This window comes from Onychomys torridus, chromosome 14 (assembly GCF_903995425.1).
Source record: "Onychomys torridus chromosome 14, mOncTor1.1, whole genome shotgun sequence".
Classification (NCBI taxonomy): Eukaryota; Metazoa; Chordata; class Mammalia; order Rodentia; family Cricetidae; genus Onychomys; species Onychomys torridus.
Genome location: NC_050456.1, coordinates 68,670,384 through 68,688,482, shown reverse-complemented (window position 1 = coordinate 68,688,482; position 18,099 = coordinate 68,670,384). Strand labels below are relative to the sequence as shown.

At 40.8% G+C, this 18,099-nt stretch overlaps 1 protein-coding gene and 1 pseudogene across 1 annotated transcript in view; one reads left to right on the top strand and one right to left on the bottom strand.

The window, feature by feature from the left end:
- Nucleotides 1-16,805, bottom strand: part of Catsperb (cation channel sperm associated auxiliary subunit beta) — a 138,413-nt gene extending 121,608 nt beyond the window's left edge. Inside the window, exons 1-3 of the mRNA XM_036205648.1 lie at nucleotides 16,727-16,805; nucleotides 12,809-12,897; nucleotides 6,320-6,460 (exon numbers count right to left, since the gene is read on the bottom strand). Of these exons, the coding sequence (XP_036061541.1) occupies nucleotides 6,320-6,460; nucleotides 12,809-12,897; nucleotides 16,727-16,805 (309 nt within the window). The remainder of the gene's footprint in view (nucleotides 1-6,319; nucleotides 6,461-12,808; nucleotides 12,898-16,726) is intronic.
- LOC118595835 lies at nucleotides 203-3,832 on the top strand (annotated as a pseudogene).
- Nucleotides 16,806-18,099: the final 1,294 nt, after the last annotated feature.

Here is an 18,099-nt window from a genome sequence, read left to right as displayed (position 1 = left end):
CAGGAAAAACCAACACTCCTCAACATAAGGTGCTGGAGTGCACGCAAAACAATAACTGTAGCACTCTTGGGCCACGCCCACGGGTGCCTGCTCTCTGATTGGCTGGCAGAAACAGCGGTTAAAACTCCAGTTGGGAGGGGGCCAGGAGACAGAGAAGACCAAGGGAAGGGCGATTAGTTTGAGCAGATGCTCAACTAGGATCATGAAGGAAGAGGTGAAGGGAATTCCTGTGAAAGTGGCCTTGCGTTGCCGCCCTCTGGTCCCTAAAGAGATTGGCGAGGGCTGTCAGATGTGCCTGTCCTTTGTGCCTGGGAAGCCTCAGGTGGTGATTGGTACTGATAAATCCTTTACCTGTGATTTTGTGTTTGACCCCTTCACTGAACAGGAGGAGGTCTTCAACACAGCAGTAGCACCACTCATTAAAGGCATATTTAAAGGTTACAATGCCACTGTCCTGGCTTATGGACAGACTGGCTCTGGAAAAACCTACTCTATGGGAGGTACATATAGTACAGACCAAGACAATGAACCAACCATGGGGGTCATTCCTAGGGTAATACAACTTCTTTTTAAAGAAATGGATGAAGAGAGAGACTCTGAGTTTACACTGAGAGTGTCTTACTTGGAGATTTACAATGAAGAAATTTTGGATCTTCTTTGCTTGCCTTGTGAGAAAGCTTCTCAAATACATATCCGGGAGGATCCCAAGGCAGGAATAAAGATTGTGGGACTCACTGAGAAGACGGTTTCAGCTGCCTCTGACATGGTTTCCTGTTTGGAGCAGGGAAACAACTCTAGGACTGTAGCTGCCACAGCTATGAATTCACAGTCTTCCCGATCGCATGCCATCTTCACAATTTCCATAAGGCAAAGCAAGAAAACTGACAAGAACAGCAGCTTTCACTCTAAGCTGTGTCTTGTAGATCTTGCTGGATCAGAAAGACAGAAGAAAACCAAGGCTGAAGGGGACCGCCTGAAAGAGGGTATTCATATTAACCGAGGACTCCTATGCTTGGGAAATGTAATCAGTGCTCTTGGAGACGGCAAAAAGGGTAGCTTTGTGCCCTACAGAGATTCCAGGTTAACTCGCCTGCTTCAAGATTCTCTGGGAGGCAACAGCCACACTCTTATGATTGCTTGTGTGAGTCCTGCTGACTCCAGTCTAGAGGAAACATTAAATACCCTACGCTATGCTGACAGAGCTAGAAAAATCAAGAACAAATCTATTCTTAATACTGAACTTAATCATCTGAAGCATCAGGTTCAACAGCTACAGGTCTTGTTGCTACAGGACCATGCCCTAGGTAGCTTGCATAGAACTATAAACGTAGAACTATCAGAGACTTTCCAATCTCTGAAGGAAAAGAACCAGTCCCTGGTAGAAGAGAATGAAAATTTAAGTTATGTTCTGAGTAAGGCAGCTGGTCAGAGAGTGCAGACATTGGAAAGGATCATTGCTACAGAACAACAACAAAAAAAAAGAGAAAGTTAACACCAAGCTACCAGAGCTCATGCATCATGCAGCCTGTAAACTGGATCTTCAAAGGCTAATGTAGACTTTGGAAGACAAGGAATTAATAGAAAATGTAGAGATAATTCATAGTCTGCCACAAGTTGTTATTCATCTATCAGACAAAACCTGTGCGTTCCAAGCTGCAGCCACTGAATCAGCAATGGAACTAGATGGTCAAGTGGTCATCAGTCCAGAGACTAGTAGGTCTTCTGATACGTTCACCACACAGCATGCTCTACATCAATCTTAGATGTCTAAGGAATTCTCTGAGTTGAATAAAGCTCTTGGCACTGAAAGAGGCTCTAGCTAGGAAAATAACTTTCAGTGGTGGGCATCAGCAGCCCATTCAGTGCCATTATGAGGCTAACTTCAAAAGTCTAGAATCAGAAGTCAGAAGTCTGCAGATGGAAAAGGAACAATTGCTTCTGGAACATCAGGTGGCCAAGAAGGATGTCAACCAGATCAAGTTGAATGAGCATCACAACAAATGTGTATAAGAGCTGGAGGCTCAAATAGCTGATTTGAAGAAGAAACTAAATGAACAGTCCAAGCTTCTGAAACTGAAAGAGTCCATCAAGAAGACGATCTTTAAACTGACACTGGAGATACAGATGATGAAAACCTAGCAAGGAAAGTTAATGTGTCAGATAAAGGAAGATGCTGAGAAGTCCAGACAGTGGAAGAATCCAAAGGACAAAGAAGTAATCCAGTTAAAAGAATAAGACCATAAAAAGTGATACAAGCATCTCAAACTTGAAAGAGACTTCCAGAAACAGTCCAATGTGCTCAGGCAGAAAACTGAAGAAGTAGCAGCTGCCAACAAGCGCCTCAAGGATGCCCTCCAAAAGCAACGGGAAGCTGGAGATAAATGGAAAGAAACCCAGAGCCGTGGAAGAGAAGGCACAGAAGCACGAGTGAAGAACTGGCTTAGAGATGAAACTGAAGTTATGGTCAATACTGAGGAAGTCAAACACCATCTGAATGACCTTCTTGAAGAGCAAAAGATCCTAGCCCTGGATGTGGGTCATCTTAAAGAAAACAAGAAACCTGGAGAGAACCTACCCTCTAAGCTCCAGAGGACCACATTTGCTAGAGATGAAGTATGTGGTCATGCTTCACAGCTAGAGGATTCTATTACAAAGCAGATTAAAAGCCTTGAGTCTGGAGCTGACCTACAGCAAAAGCTCCAGGATGCAGAAAGTGAAGACAGGTCAAAACAACACTGGAAGCCAAATGTGCCCTAATATATTTGGTTGGAGAGCTGGTCTCCTCCAAAATATGGGTCATCAAGCTTGAAAACAACCTGAAACAGAGCCAGGCTGGCTATTCTAAAATGCAGAAGATGCTGGTTGAGGAGCAGGGTCATGTTATTGTGGTAGAAACAGAATGGAAAGCTGAGTTGCTCAAGGTAGAGCAAAAGCACCAAGAGAAGGTGCTCTACCTTCTCAGTCAGCTGCAGCAAAGCCAAAGAGCAGAGAAGCAGCTGGAAGGTGTCAATCAGTGGAAAGGAGCAGCAGCTGCTGAACACACTGTAGTGTCAGGAGGAACAATTTAGGAAAATGCAAGAAGTGTGTGAACAAAACCAGCAGCTTCTCCAAGAGAAACCAAACCATCAGATAGAAACTGAGCATCCTTCAAGGTGCCAAAGGCCAGAAATCTCATCCTCCTAAAAATGACCTTCAATCTCCAGATTCATCCTTTGAATACATCCCACCTCTACCCAAACCATTGTATGTTGGAGACAAGTTCCTGGAATAGAGCATATACACTGAGTATCTAACATATCTTTCAGAGCATTCTACAAATGAGTCTGAAGATGGTGACGCCAATGATGAGGAATGGAAACCAAGGAAACTGGCTAAAGTGTCCAGGAAGACCATTCAAGAGTGTTCCAGCAGGGGATGGTGTAGTAACAAACACTGTAGGTGCAGGAAACAAGGGTTGGACTGCAGTGTGGCCTGTGGTTGTGACCCCACAAAATGCCAGAACCACAAGCAAGAACAAGACAGCTTGAGTACTACTGAGTGGAACCAGGATTCTTAAAGCTCCTTCAAACTGGAGGATCCTACAGAGGTGACCCCAGGACTGAGCTTCTTCAACCCTGTCTGTGCCACTCCTAATACCAAGATCCTAAAAGAAATGAGTGATATGGATCAAGTTATGTTAAGGAAGACTGCTCTTGTCATTTCCTTAGAGCCCCCAGACACAAAACACAGAGCAACAGAATTCCAAGAAAGTAAGTTCACAGGAAAAAAGAAGAAATGAGCTCTGGCCAGCAATAGCAGCTTCTTCTCTGGCTGCTCTCCTACCAAAAAATAGCCCCACTTAGAGTGTAGTCAGCTCTTCTCTTCATCTTCCCTGGCAGGGGAGAGGATTGTTTCTAATGACTTCCCTGGATTTTTGTTTTCTTGCTATTGAGAAAAAGGGACACAGTGTTCCTCTAAAAAAGAGGACCTCTGTTGGGTGTTGGCTCTTTGTCTTCAGACCCCCACCCAGGACCACTATTCTCTTCTTTAGAATTGAAGCCACCTACAGAAGACCCAGGGACACTTTAGGAACCAGTCCTCACTCAATGCAGCTCTTTCTTTGTGATCACTCAATGCTGTCTGCTCACAGAGGTGGGGCTGAGTCTTCCTGTCTTGAGACTGTCTCAGCCTGAAGGAGAAGCCTACTCCAGATGAAGCCTGGGCTCAACTCCTTCACCCCACCTCAGGAATTGGGCTGAGATCATTCCTGTCCTGATTGTGTCTGTAATTTAAATGTTTTAACAGGAAAACCAAATTGTTTTCATTTTTCAATGTTAAATAAATCAACCATAGTTATTCCAAAAATGACTCTTATGTACTGTAGTATACAAAAATGAATGACGAAGTTATTCAAAGTGCAAAAAATAAAGCAAAAACTATAGAATCCTGGACCAAAGATAGGGGTAAACTTTTAAGACCTTGGATCAGGAGATGATTTTTCTACACATGGCACAAAATGCACAAGTAACAAAACCTTTAAAAGTCCTCAAAAGAAAAAAAAAACTTTCTTGTATTGGAGGATGTGAAAATATAAACCATAGAGAAGAAAATATTTGCATATTATATATCTTATGAGCAAATTCATATATAAACATCTATAAATTATATATGAAAACATAAAAGTCCCCATTAACAATGGACCCTAAAGAATCAGAATACCCATTTCCCCTAATAAAATATTAAGTGGCCAATAAGCATAAGAATTGATAAACAGCATTAAAGACATGCAAATAAAAACCATGATAAGGTAGCATTTTATATATTCTAGGATATTATAATAACCATTGCTGGGGACAGAGAAAAATTGTGACCAAGTAGTCAAGGGTAGGAAAAGGAAAGAGTACTACTACCTTAGAAAACAGTTCCTCACCATATAACCCAACAATTCCATTCCTGGATATGTATACCAAATAAATGAAAACCTATTTTCACAAAAAGAACCATATACACAGCAGCAGCAGTTATAAGAACCACAGACAGGAACAAGTCCAATATTTACCTTCTGATAGACAAACAAATGTGCTGTGTCTATAGTAAAATATTATTTACTCATAGAAAGAATAAAGCATTGACATTTCCCTTGCTATGTATGGAGCTTGGGTACATTATGAAAACTGAAGTAGGCAGCTACCAATACTAGATATTGTATTGTATTTTACACGGGCTATGCAGAATTAGACAAATCTATGGAGAGGTAAAGAGAATATGAGCAGAATAGTGGTTGCTTAGGGCTAAAGAATTGAAGGAGAATAAGGAATGACTTAATGATTTCATGTTGTCTTTCAAGATGATGAATGTTCTGTAATTATATACTAGTGAGCCTGTACAACTCTGAATATACTAAAAACCAATGAACTTTCAGTGGGTAAGTTCAATGGTATATGAATTCATCTTGATAACTTGGTTTAAAATTAAAGATTTATAGATGGTGTACATCAACTCTAGCTCACTGCCATTCGACCACCACTGAAAATGCTGGAAGAAATTGAAGCCAGCAGAAATGATGTCAGATCTTCGGAAGCAACAGAAATAATTAATTGCTTCAAATGCATTTCTTCCAAGTGATTTATTTTTAAAGGGGTGCAGAGAAAGGATTTTGCTCTGTATTCCAGGATGGTCTTGAACTTACAGCAATCCTCATATCTCTACCTCTGGAGTGCTGGAACTATAAGCATGTGCCATTATGCCTAGCTAATGTGTTTTTATCATCATCACCATCACTAACACCATCATCTTTTTTTAATGTGTTCTAAGTACTTGAAAAATATGTGACTTCTTAACAATATATACTGTATTTGTAGGCAGATGTTCTCTCCTGCCTGGCAGCTCCCAAAACCACATGGAGACTTCATATTAATTATCAAGCTAGCTTAGCTGATAGCTTAGGCTTGTTTCTAACTAGTTTTTATAATTTAAATTAACCCATATCTTTTAGTCTACATTCTTTTATGTAGCTTGATTACCTTTACTTTGCAAAGCCCATGCTGCTTGCTCTGCATCCCTGGCATCTCCTTGCAACTCAACCCTTCTCTTCCCAGCATTCTCTCTGCTCCAAAAATTCTGCCAATCTGTTGGCCATTTAGCTTTTTATTAAACTAGTCACAGTGACAGATCTTCTTCACACAGTGTAAAGAAATATTCCAACATGTATTATTGGATTTAAAACATTTTTAGAGATACATTATTTAATTTCCAACTTGTAAAAAGATATCCAATAAGAGAAAGTGTGCTTCTTCTCAATAACATACCATAGAATAAAAAAAAAAAAAAACATAATTACCAGAGATAAGTTAAAGTGGAAGTCATCATGGTATGTACTGTTAGAAATTATCAGTTTGGGAGCAAGACCTCCTGATGTAAATACACTCAAAAATGCCCGTGAAGTATCTTTGTTTTCATGTCGGATTGAACAGTAGACTTTCTTTAGGAAAGAAAGAAATATAACAAGTAATGATAATTTGACATGGAGAAACATATTACATTAATTTATTAGTGAGGATAAGTTTAGGGAAATAGTTGCTGATAAAAATTTTTAATAATTACCATCTCCAGTGAGGAAAACCTATTTTTATAAGCATGTCCTTGGAACTCAGTAACTTAGTGTCCTAAGGTTTTTCAATTCATCCTTATGAGAGTGTTAGTCATAAAAATGGTAAGTTTATACTTTTCATAACCATAAAATGAAAACCAACTAGTCTCACATGTAGAAAATATTATTAGCTGGATGGTGGTGGCACATGCCTTTAATCCCAGCACTCTGGAGGCAAAGGCAGGCAGATCTCTATGAGTTGGAGGCCACCAGGGTCTACAAAGTGAGTTCCAGGAAAGGGACAAAGCTACACAGAGAAATCCTGTCTCAAAAAGACAAAGGGGAAAAAAAGGAAAATATCATTTTATTAAAAGTATTGTTTTGTGACTAAATTAAAAAGGATTTAAATTTATTGTCCACTTCCCAGTTTTAAAAGGGATGTGGAGAACAGGCAGAGATGGACATGTAAGTGCCTTCTCAGGGCTGTTTGCCCTGGGCAGGAAGAAGAAACTACAGGCCTGAGAGGTGCCATTAGGACCGAGCGGGCAGAGATGGACACACACACACACACACACACACACACACACACACACACACACACACATGCCTAAGGTGAATTGCCCTAGGCAGGGAGAGATAACTATGGGCTCACAACTGCCTTGCTGTGCCAGACAGTTGAGCACCATTATGGTGAGCAAACACATGGTAGAATATGGGAGAGAGAGAGAGGCTGAATGGTTCCTGTCCTATGGAGAAACACAGATGAGAAGAGGCCAAGGGAATGAGGAACATGATACTGTGGGAGGCCTGCTTGCACCCAGGGCCACAGTGGTGTTGGGTCCTGGACTGCTGTCAAAGTTATGTCCAGGTTCATGGCCCTGCAGCAGCCAGTCTATATTGATATTCATAACTCCTGTTACCACCAAAGGCCCTAGGATGCCCAAGGTCTGGAACACTACCACATATGGCTACATTGGTGTCTAAGGACCATGCCATAGCAGAAGCCATCCCAATCTGCATGGACTGGGCTGCCACCGAGAGCCATGGAGACAGGTGAGGGCCATCTTTGGGTCTGTAGACCTACCACAGCAAAGGTCTGTGCTGATATCCATGGAACCTGTTACCTTTGAAGGTCATGTGGATGCTGGGGGCTGGGCCCCTACCTGGGGCCATTTTATTATCAGAGAGCCACCTTGTCACCAGACCGTTGCAGATCTGAGTGGCCTGTGAAGCCAGCTGGGGCTATGGTGGCATCCAGGCCTGGGTTTCTGTCTAGGACCATATCTAGGTCTGTGGTCCTACTGCAGCTGGGATCTGTGTTGATGTCCATGGCCCACATTGTCACCACAGGCCATAAGGATGCCTGTGTTCTGGGCTGACACCTATGGCCATGTTGGGGTCCAAAGGCAGTGTTGCTGCTGAGGCCATGTGGACCTGAGTGGCCTGTGCTGACACCAGTGGCCATGTTGTCATTTGGGCCTGAGCTGCAGCTAGGGGCCATGTCTGGGTCCATGGTCCTATTGCAGCCAGGGTCTGCATTGTTGTTCATGGCTCTGGTTACCAAAAAAAGGCAGCACAGATTCCTGGGGTCTGGGCCAACACCCGAGGCTATGTGGGTACCTGTGGGTCATGCTGCCACTAGGGCCATACAGATTAGGCTGGCCTTTGCTGCCACTGGGGACCATGTTGATTTATGGGCCCAAGATATGGGAGGGGCCATATCTGGGTCTGCAGCACTACAGCAGCAGGGGTCTGTGTAGAGGTCACTGAAGGCTATGCTATCACCTGTGGTCTGAGGTGACACATGGGGCCATGTTGGAGTGGAGGGACCAGGCTGAGACCAGGTTCATGCCAATCTGAGAGGCCTGCACTGCTTACCCAGGGCCATGGTAACATCCAGGCCTAAGTTGGGGCTGATGGCATATCTAGGTCCATGGTTCTGTTGCAGCTGGGGTCTGTGTTGAGGTCTCTTGCCTCTGTTACCATAGGGGTCCGTGAGAAGTATAGGGAAAAAGGCTGGCAAAAGAAACCCACCCTGACCCTAGAGCCCAGAACTAGGAAAAGATGGCTCAGACAAGGCCAGTGGAAAAATACACTTTGGCTCAAATCAGAGCCATCTCTGATCCTAGCTAAGGGACCTATGAAACCAAGAAATCACAGAGCAAGGCAGTAGAATCATTACCCTGGCACCCAGGACCAGGGAAAGAAACAAGCCTGGGTTTGGGACCTGAGCCAGAGAAATGAACCAAAGAAACATGACCTGACTTTGAAACCAGTACCAAAGAAACAATCTTGGCCCCTAAAATCAGAGTCAGTGAAAGAAATGTGCCCTGCCCTTAGAGGTAGTGTCAAAAAACCAAAAAAGGCCAGTGAAAGAAATACAGGTTGGCTCCGTAATCAGGGTCATCTCTGTCCCTAGCCCACAAAACTGGCCAATCCCTGGGCAGAAAAAAACTAACCAATCACTGGATGACTCCACCCCTAAGACATCCTATATAAACTGTCTTGCCTGGTCAGTGTGGCTTCTCTCCACCCTGGTAGAGGCAGCTACTCTCCTGGACTCCTCTTTCCCAAATAAATCTCTTTCTCAAAAGAGTTTTGGGTGTGAAGAACTTCATTCACTTGCATAGAGAGGAACCTTGCTGAAATGTCCTATAGTGGATTGAGAAAGGGGAAGCTGAACTGAAGATCCTTGATCAAATGTCCCTTGGTGGACAGAGCAAGAGAAAGCTGAACAAGTAACATTTTCCTCTGTAGCCGGAGGAGACTGCTACATGTTTTTGCAGTTTCTTAGGCTGGAGATGAAGAGCTCTACTAGGAAGCCCCCTTAGGTGGGGGCTGAGCAAAGCTCAGTTGTAGTGGCTTTCCAGGAGAGGAGAAGGACTGCTATATCCTGCGGGGAGACCATCCCCAATCACACCAGATGTAGCCTGACACCTGAACAGTCAGGATCCCCTTCCCTGCTGAAGCAGTTCCAGGCACGACTCTCCCGAGCAGTCAGAAAATTACATTCCAGGGTTGGGCTGCTTCTTTGCAGCTCCAGCCATCAGAGTTCTCCTAAGCAGCTCCAGGTGTCCAGGACACCTCTAGGGCAGAGGTGTCCAGGATACCTCATCCATCTAGGGTTGGGCTACCTCCTTGTAGCTCCAGCCACCAGAGCAGTCCTAAGCAGCTCAAGGTGTTGCCTGACTCCCAGGTAGTCAGGACACCTTCACTCAGAGTTGCAAATCTGACATATTCATTTCAAACCTGGGACCAAATCCACAGAGTTACAAGAAATTTACTTATAAGAACCATGTGTTGAAACCTGTGTTGAAGTACAAGGGCCCATGCTGAGCTAGCCCCACCCCTCGCCAGCCCTGGGATAAGGGACCCTGATTACCTCGGCACTGGAAAGCTAGCCCCAGTCCTAATAGGAAAGCCTGGTCCCTACTTCCCCTGACACATACACACTTGGGAAAGTTGCTCCCACCCCTCACTTTGGGTATAGGATAGGAGAGCTAACTCTACTCCTAAGGTGCAGAGGGTGGTTCCAGCAGCCTAGTCAGAATAACCCCGTTACCACCTAGACACACATCCAGAGCTTTGAGTGGACATTCCCCAACATCTACCCCATGTATAATTCCCTGGAGCATGGGAATGGACTAGTCCTATGGAACCATAACTGCAGGATATCTGAGAGGAGTTTCAGTGAGAGTCCAGTATTGATGGAGTATCAGAAGCCAGAGGCCTTGAACCTGAGCAACAACACATTGCACAATTAACATTTGCAAGTAAAGCTGTTTGGATAAAAGGGCATGAAACTCAGCAGGTACCAAGGCCACCAAGACAAATGAAGAGTTGATGGAGAGGTGGGAAAGATGGAGGAACAAAGTGGAGTTTGTTTCCTTTTGTTTGTTTTTAATTAATATTCTTATTTGCATTTTTATTTTTATTTTATTTATTTACTATTTTTATCTTATTATTTCTTTTTTAGTTTTCTTTTGGGGGGAGATAGTAAAAAGGTGAAGGGCAGATACTGAGGAACTGAGAAATAAGTAGAATTGGGGTGCATGATGTGAAATTCCCAAAGAGTCAATAAAAAAAATACATTAATAAAAAATTTTAAAAAGGGATGTGGCAATGTCACATCATGAATGCTGAATTTTACTGAAAACCTAAGACAGTCACTGAGATTTGTCTCTTGTCTCTCCTACTAATTGAGAATACTTTGTCTGGGACTGGCAAGATGGTGTGGCAGTTAGAAGCACTTGCTCCTCATGCAGAAAATTTGGGTTCTGTCCACAGCACACACATGGAGGTCCACAACAGTTTGTCACTACAGTAATAGGAACCAAAACACTCTCTCTGACCTCTTAAGCACCAGGCATGTACATGATACACATACAGATATTAAAAATATCTACCATATGTTGGGCAGAGTAGAAGGTGTTAGGGATATGGAGGAGAATAAACTGACGTAATCCCTGCCACTTTAGAATTTACAGTCTAGTGGGGGCTGTCAGGCAGACAAACTGGTTAGATGGAGTAGTGGGTGAAGTTATAGATGGATAAAGGGAAAGACAGACCAAGAGAGTAAATACAGCATCAATCATAGAATAAAACAGTGAAGGGGGAGTGGGAACTCAGGTGTTGGGGAAGTACATCTGATTTAAATTTTTAATTACATTTTTATTTGTGTGTGTGTGTGTGTGTGTGTGTGTGTGTGTGTGTGTGTGTGTGTGTACGTATGCATGTATGAGCACCTCTGCCACAGCATGCATGTGGAAGTCAGAGGACAATTTGTGGCTGTCAGTTCTGTCTACCATATAGGATCTATTAATCAAACCCAGGTCATCAGGGTTGGTGGCAACTGCCTTTACTTACTAGATATCTTACTGATCTGGTCTGGGAAGCCCTATTTTTAATAGAGTCATCAGAGCGAAAGATTTCCCTCAGAAAAGGCATGTATGAAATTAAGTTTCATAATGAACACAGAACACTTTGATTGTACACACAAACACTTTAAAGATGTAAGTGATTTAAACTCTTTAAAGATTAAAGATGATTTAAAACAATGCCAATGTGACATGTAGTTCACTTTAACTATGTAAAAAATGGGCTAGAATACTGATTTTAAAACTAAAAATGGAAACTGGAGATAGCTCAGTGGTTAAGAGCCTTGTTGCTCTTCCACGGGACCTAGAACCCACATTGTGGCTAACAACTCTGCAATTCCAACAGATTCAATGAACTCTTCTGGATCAGGCATGCATGTATGTGTGTGCACCTACGTAGTACACATTAGAAGATGCAGGCAAAACATCCATAAAAATAAAATAAATAATTCTACAAATAATTTTTAAATAAAAAAACTAATACCAAAGTGTTAAGCAATCTGGTCCCAGCTTTGTAAGTCTACCTTTCTTTTCCTATAGTACAAAATCACAGGCTTCTCATCCATTGTTACTTCAAAATCTAAATTAAGTATATATTTTGTATATCAAATAGAATTAGGAACCATGTTAAAGGAGACTTTAGGGCTAAATTATATGTCTTCCTGGAAAATTATTCTGTGTTTCTATTGTATTTGTCATCAATTTTTAGATAATCTGTTTTTTTATTAACATCTGTTTTTGCTAGCAATTGATACATGGATTTTCAAGTGTGTGTGTGTGTGTGTGTGTGTGTGTGTGTGTGTGTGTGTGTGTGTGTTGAACTCAAGGCTTTGAGCACGGTAGGCAAACACTCTCTCACTAAGCCATTATACATGGCCATAGCCCATGACTATCTTAATATTCTGTTTTATTTTATTTTGTTGTTTGATTGCTTAAAAATGTTCCATCACTTGAATGGAAAGGTCATACTATCACTTACACAAAATGACAACTGCAACATGGTCCTTGTTATACAAGACCAATCTCTTTCTTAAGGTCATGTAAGGTATGTTTTTCTGACATGCTACTTCTGTCAAATTTCAAAAGAACAAATTGGTTTCATATCAGTTGAAGATTGTCGCAGGTGGTTTAGAAAAGGGAGGTAGGCATCATTTATTAACAATGCTCACAGAGTATGGCTACACAGGATGCTCAATGGCTAAATGAAATATACCTCCCTATCCAGCTACAGACACAATTCCATAGGATCTCACCTTCCTGTCTGGACAGTTGAAAGCATTTGAGAGACTATAGTGCCATTGCATTTATATCAGGCCTTAAAAGGGCCCAAAGGACTATAATACATACAGTTAGTGGACTTTACCAAACTGTCCATGGAAAGAAACAACTTGATTATTTGATTGTCTCTGGGGACCTCTTCACTGGAACAAGCAAAGTGGTTCTCCTTCTCACCTAAACAACAACAACAACAACAACAACAACAACAACAACAACAAACAGGTCAAGATAGAAGGACTTACATGAAAAGTACCACATTTTTAAACTGACAAAACATGTTTTTTTCCTTTTTTTAAATTTATTTATTTATTTTTATTCCTGAGACAGGGTTTCTCTGTGTACCCTCTGCTGTCCTGGAACTCACTTTGTAAACCAGGCTGGCCTTAAACTCAATGATATGCCAAGTGCTGGGATTGAAAGTGAGTGACACCACTGCTGAGTGATAAAACACTTTTAAAAGAACAATCATTAATAGCTGGGCAGTGATGGTACACGCCTTCAGTCCCAGTACTTGAGAAGCAGAGGAAGGTTAGTCCCTGTGAGTTCAAGGCCAGCATGGTCTACAAAGTGAGTTCCAGGACAGGCAAGGCTACAGAGAAAAACCCTATCTTGAAAAAGAAAATAATTATAAATTTAAAGCTGCATGTGGAGTTGCACATATGCAATTCTAGGTCTCAAGAAGTGGAGGTAGGTGGATCAATAGTCAGAAGCCATACTAGGCTACATGAAATTCTGTCTAAATTACCTTCCCATCCTCCACAAAACAGAATTGTAATTTTGAACTCACTGTGTTTAGAGAAAACCCAAACTGTGCACTTTTTTTCTTCTTAAAGATATGCTATTAGGAGTCATAAAAGGAGGTGTTGGCTAAAGCATTAAAATATAGTGCAGGGTATGCTAGACCATGATGTCAAGAGCATGGAAGGTGACAAAAACTAGTTTGTGACTCTCCAGTTCCTCACTCTTGTTGTAAGCATAAGATGATTAAAAACTGGAGGAGAGAAAGTTTTGGTGCTCTTGAGATAGGATTTCATAATTTTGTCCTGGATAGTCTTAAACTTGCTATGTTGACCAGGATGTACTCAAAATAACTGCCATCTTCCTATCTTCACCTACTGAGTGCTGGAATTGCAGATTTACACCATCACACCAGGCTAGAGATGGAATTTTGCTCTCATAGAGAGCTACTGGCAGGAAGAGGTTGGAAGGAGGATCCTTTCATCTTATCTTGGAGAAAAGAGGTTGTAATGGGTACAATGGAAAATGTAGCACGTAACCCTATAGTTTGAAACACAGGCTTGGACTCCTACTTAGCAAAAGAACAGGGTTGATTAGTGTGACAGGACAAAGCATGGTATTTTGAGGAAGACAATTATTTTAGGAGCCTTGTTATGGAATATTCCTTTACACTGTGTGAAGATGTGTCACAGTGATTAGTTTAATAAAAAGCTAAGTGGCCAATAGCTAGGCAGCAGGTATAGCAGGGACTTCTGGACAGAGAGCTCTGGGAAGAGGAAAGGCAGAGTCTCCATCCAGGTGGAGAAGAAGCAGGATGGGCAGTACAGAGTAATATAGATTAAAAGATATGGCTTAATGTAAGTTGTAAGAACTAGTCAGGAACAAATCTAAGCTAAGGGTGAGCTTTCATAATCAATAGTAAGTCTCTGTGTCATTTTTTTGTGAGCAGGTGGCTCAAAGAAAAATCTGTCTACATATGGTGTCCAGCATCCAGCCACATGTATCCACACAAGGCTTGAGAAAGCTAAAAAAAAAAAAAAATCAAAACAATGAGTCAAATGTACCTTCCTGGCAGAGCATCCTGGTAACCAAGGTCTCTTGGACAGGCTCAGTGCACAGAGACTGCCTGCAGGCTGGAGTTGGCCTCCAGGGCCATGCACCAGCACCATGCACTAAGGTGAGCCACAGACATAGCTATTTAAGATTCATCTCATATGATCAGAGAACACTTCAGATGCTTAGTAAAGCCAGGTAAAACACAGAAAACCCCTAAAAATGTATAATATGTTTAAAAATGTGCTTAGACGCTGAAGAGAGAAAAGAAAATGGGTATAGACAGTCATAGAAAAAATAGCTTAAAATAATAAAGTCTTTAAAATCCCACTATTATAGAACAGTGCTGTGTTTGGACTGTTCCATTGAGTTGGAGACTGTAGTTGCAACTACTAGAACTCAAAATCATGTTTCCACTGCTTGGAAATGGATTGGATTGTTTAAAAAAAAAATCCCTGGAAGGACCCGAATTTTAGACCAGAATTAGAAAACTCAGGATTAGTGTCATTTATTATATGCACTCATTGTTCTGCTCACAGTAATACAGATATAGCAATGAAGATGTAACCAGAAGCAACAAAACTCCTCCCATCACCATACTGCTGCTGGAAGAGATCAGAACATGCTACCCTGCACATAAGCCACGTTACCCCTGAGATGATTTCAAGCTAAAAGAAACCAAATTTCCCCCACCAACAGCAAAAGAGTTGATACTGAGTCTGCTCAAATGTATTAAAAGTGTTTGTCTTCCAACATTTCCCTCCTATATATTTCTTAACAGACTTCCTCTGTTCATCATCCCCAAACCCTTTTTCTTCTCTTGTCCTCTCTCCCCAACTTGTTACTTTTCGTTGATAATGGTACATTAACCCATGGGTTTAACCACTTCTTTAGAATCTTACTTCTTTCTACAAAGACCTCAATGGCATATAGAATATTGAAATCAAATGAAATTTACATGCATTTTCTCAAGTCTGTCTGTCTTTCATTAGATCACAAACATCAGCTATAGAATCTAACAGGATAGGATAAAAGTGTTTCTCACCCTATTCTGCTATATTGATCCAAACTATAGCTGTAGTATGTTACTCTTCCACCTACTTAATTAGATTTACATAAGAACTAAGAATAAGTTTACTTTATACTGCATATTGTTTGTACAACATAATTGTTTCAGTGTTATTATTAAATTTGTCTATGTAAGCATATCAGTGTAAATAGCCTCCTGATGATATTATTTTGAAATCAGTATTTCTTTGCCTTACGTGCAAGCACCTCCATGAAATGCACCAGCTCAGTCTTTCAGGATAGTTTGATTGTGTCCCTTCTTTCTCATCATATTGAACTATGCACTGTTCCCTCACATATTCTGCAATTTACTACCTCCAAACTATTGTTTATCATGTGTCCTAATACTGCCTTTGAAACATACTCTTTCTCATATGTGCATATGCAAATTTTACCCACTTTAAAGACCTGAACAGACTGTTCACTCTTATATAAAGCCAGCCTTAAGAACTTGCTTTTCCACAGCCAGATACAATCATTCTTTTCTCTGACACCTCTCCTTCTGTGACTCTCCAATGTTGGCTTATATCCACAGATATGTCAGAAATCCCCTAGTACAAAGTTTGGAACTAAAAACTGGAACTATTCATATCTCATCAAATTCTGCAAAACATTTGTGAATAGAAAGACTGAATTCTTCTATCTATCCATTTATTAAATACCACTGTATTCTAGCATGCATTGTAGGATGCAGACAGATCTCAAAAATGTGTACACAATAGAAGTAGATTTTTTTTTCCTTAACAAATGTATACTATTCTTACAGTTTTGTGAACTAATTCTATCCACATATTTTCTTCAGGGAAATTTCCTTTTAAGTTGATAGCCTGAGAATTCATACATCAAGGAAAAATTTTATATCTGTCCAAATAATAAAATATTTGCCATGATTAATTTGCTGTTAATGGTGAACATTCAATGACTTGGAAGTGACAATGTGCTATTTAAAAAGTTTGAATATACAACTTGGTAATAATGGGTTCACAATGACAATACTAGACACCTAGGCCAGAGCAAATAGATAATATATGAAAACAATGGGAAAATAGTGTCAAGAAAAAATATTAAATGGACAATATTTGAACTGTAAATGAGGAAAGGTTGTAAATAAGAACTCTTGAAAAGGAGATAGTCTCATACTTACGTTTATTATACATTATTCCTGATGAAAATTCAAACACATTCAAAAGTAAAATCATTACATATATAAGCAGCGATTCCATCTGTTGGAATAAATATAAGTTATTTCTATTCAGTTACTCTGAAACTATTATTTTGCATTTTTTAGACATAAAAACAACTACAAAAAGGTGAAGAAAACATCTCTTCAAGTTAAGAATATTTTTATCATGTGAAAAAAGCAGATGATAAAGAGGGAGGTAGAGTGTTTTCCTAGCAAGCACACAGCCCTGGACTTAATCCACAGGACACAATTAACAACTGGCCAAACATCAAATCCCTGAAATAGAGATACAACATGACTACATTCTAATTTATCTCCTACTGTGTATTTAAAATATGCAAACGTATGGTCATCGTGAGAGACAGAGAGGTTGGGGCTTGGGGTTTTCTTCTATATAGGTAACAGTGGGAGAAGTGAGATTCATGATATTAGATTAACTGTAAGATCAAGAACCTGCCCTGATCAGTAAATGCTCTAAGGATGATAAAACTGACAATCTTTTTTTTCTTTTACTATTTTGACAATAATTTGAATACCTAGATTTAGATGTAGTCTACATGATCCTAAGCTTCCTTGCATGTTCTTGCTGAGTATAGTAAGAATGCAAGTCTCTGGTGCTCTTGATCCAGGGCTTTTCTCAGGGTTGTGTTTGCAGCCAACAGATGTGAGAGAGTTGCAACAGCAGGCCAATTTCCATGGTGATTCTGCTAATATTAGTGTTCTTCCCCTATGATGCATCTCATGGCCTGGTTAAGTATCTGTTATAGACTGAGTCATTTATAACAAAACTCACATATTGAAGTCCAAACCCCCAGAATGAGATCCTATTTAGAGAATGAGGTCATTGAAAGATGCTCTAACTGAAAATGTCTAGTATCCTTAAAAGCTGAGTAAACTTGGGCACAGAGTTACACAAAGGGAGGATAAAGCCAAGACAACCATCTATAAACTCATGGGAGAGGACAGACTAGATCATTCTCCCAGGGCCCTCAGTAAAATCAACCATGGTAACACTTTGACCTCAGGCTTCTGACCTCCAGAATTGTGAAAAAACATTCTGTTGCTTAATCTACCCAGTGTATGGTACTTTGTTATGGGACCCTAGGAAATGCAGTTGGACTTTGGAAGTGAAGGAATTAGAAAGAGCTTCATGCTGATACTCTGGCTATGCTTGTCTCTGTCAGCAATGAGGCCTTTTGTCTCTAACCTAGCAATCTCAAGTCTATTGTCAGGACCCAAGAAAACTGGTATAATCTTGACTTGACAACTTCAAGTAGACTGAAATCTCAGACTCTGGAGGGCTCCTGATAACATCTCAACTAATTAGTATGTCC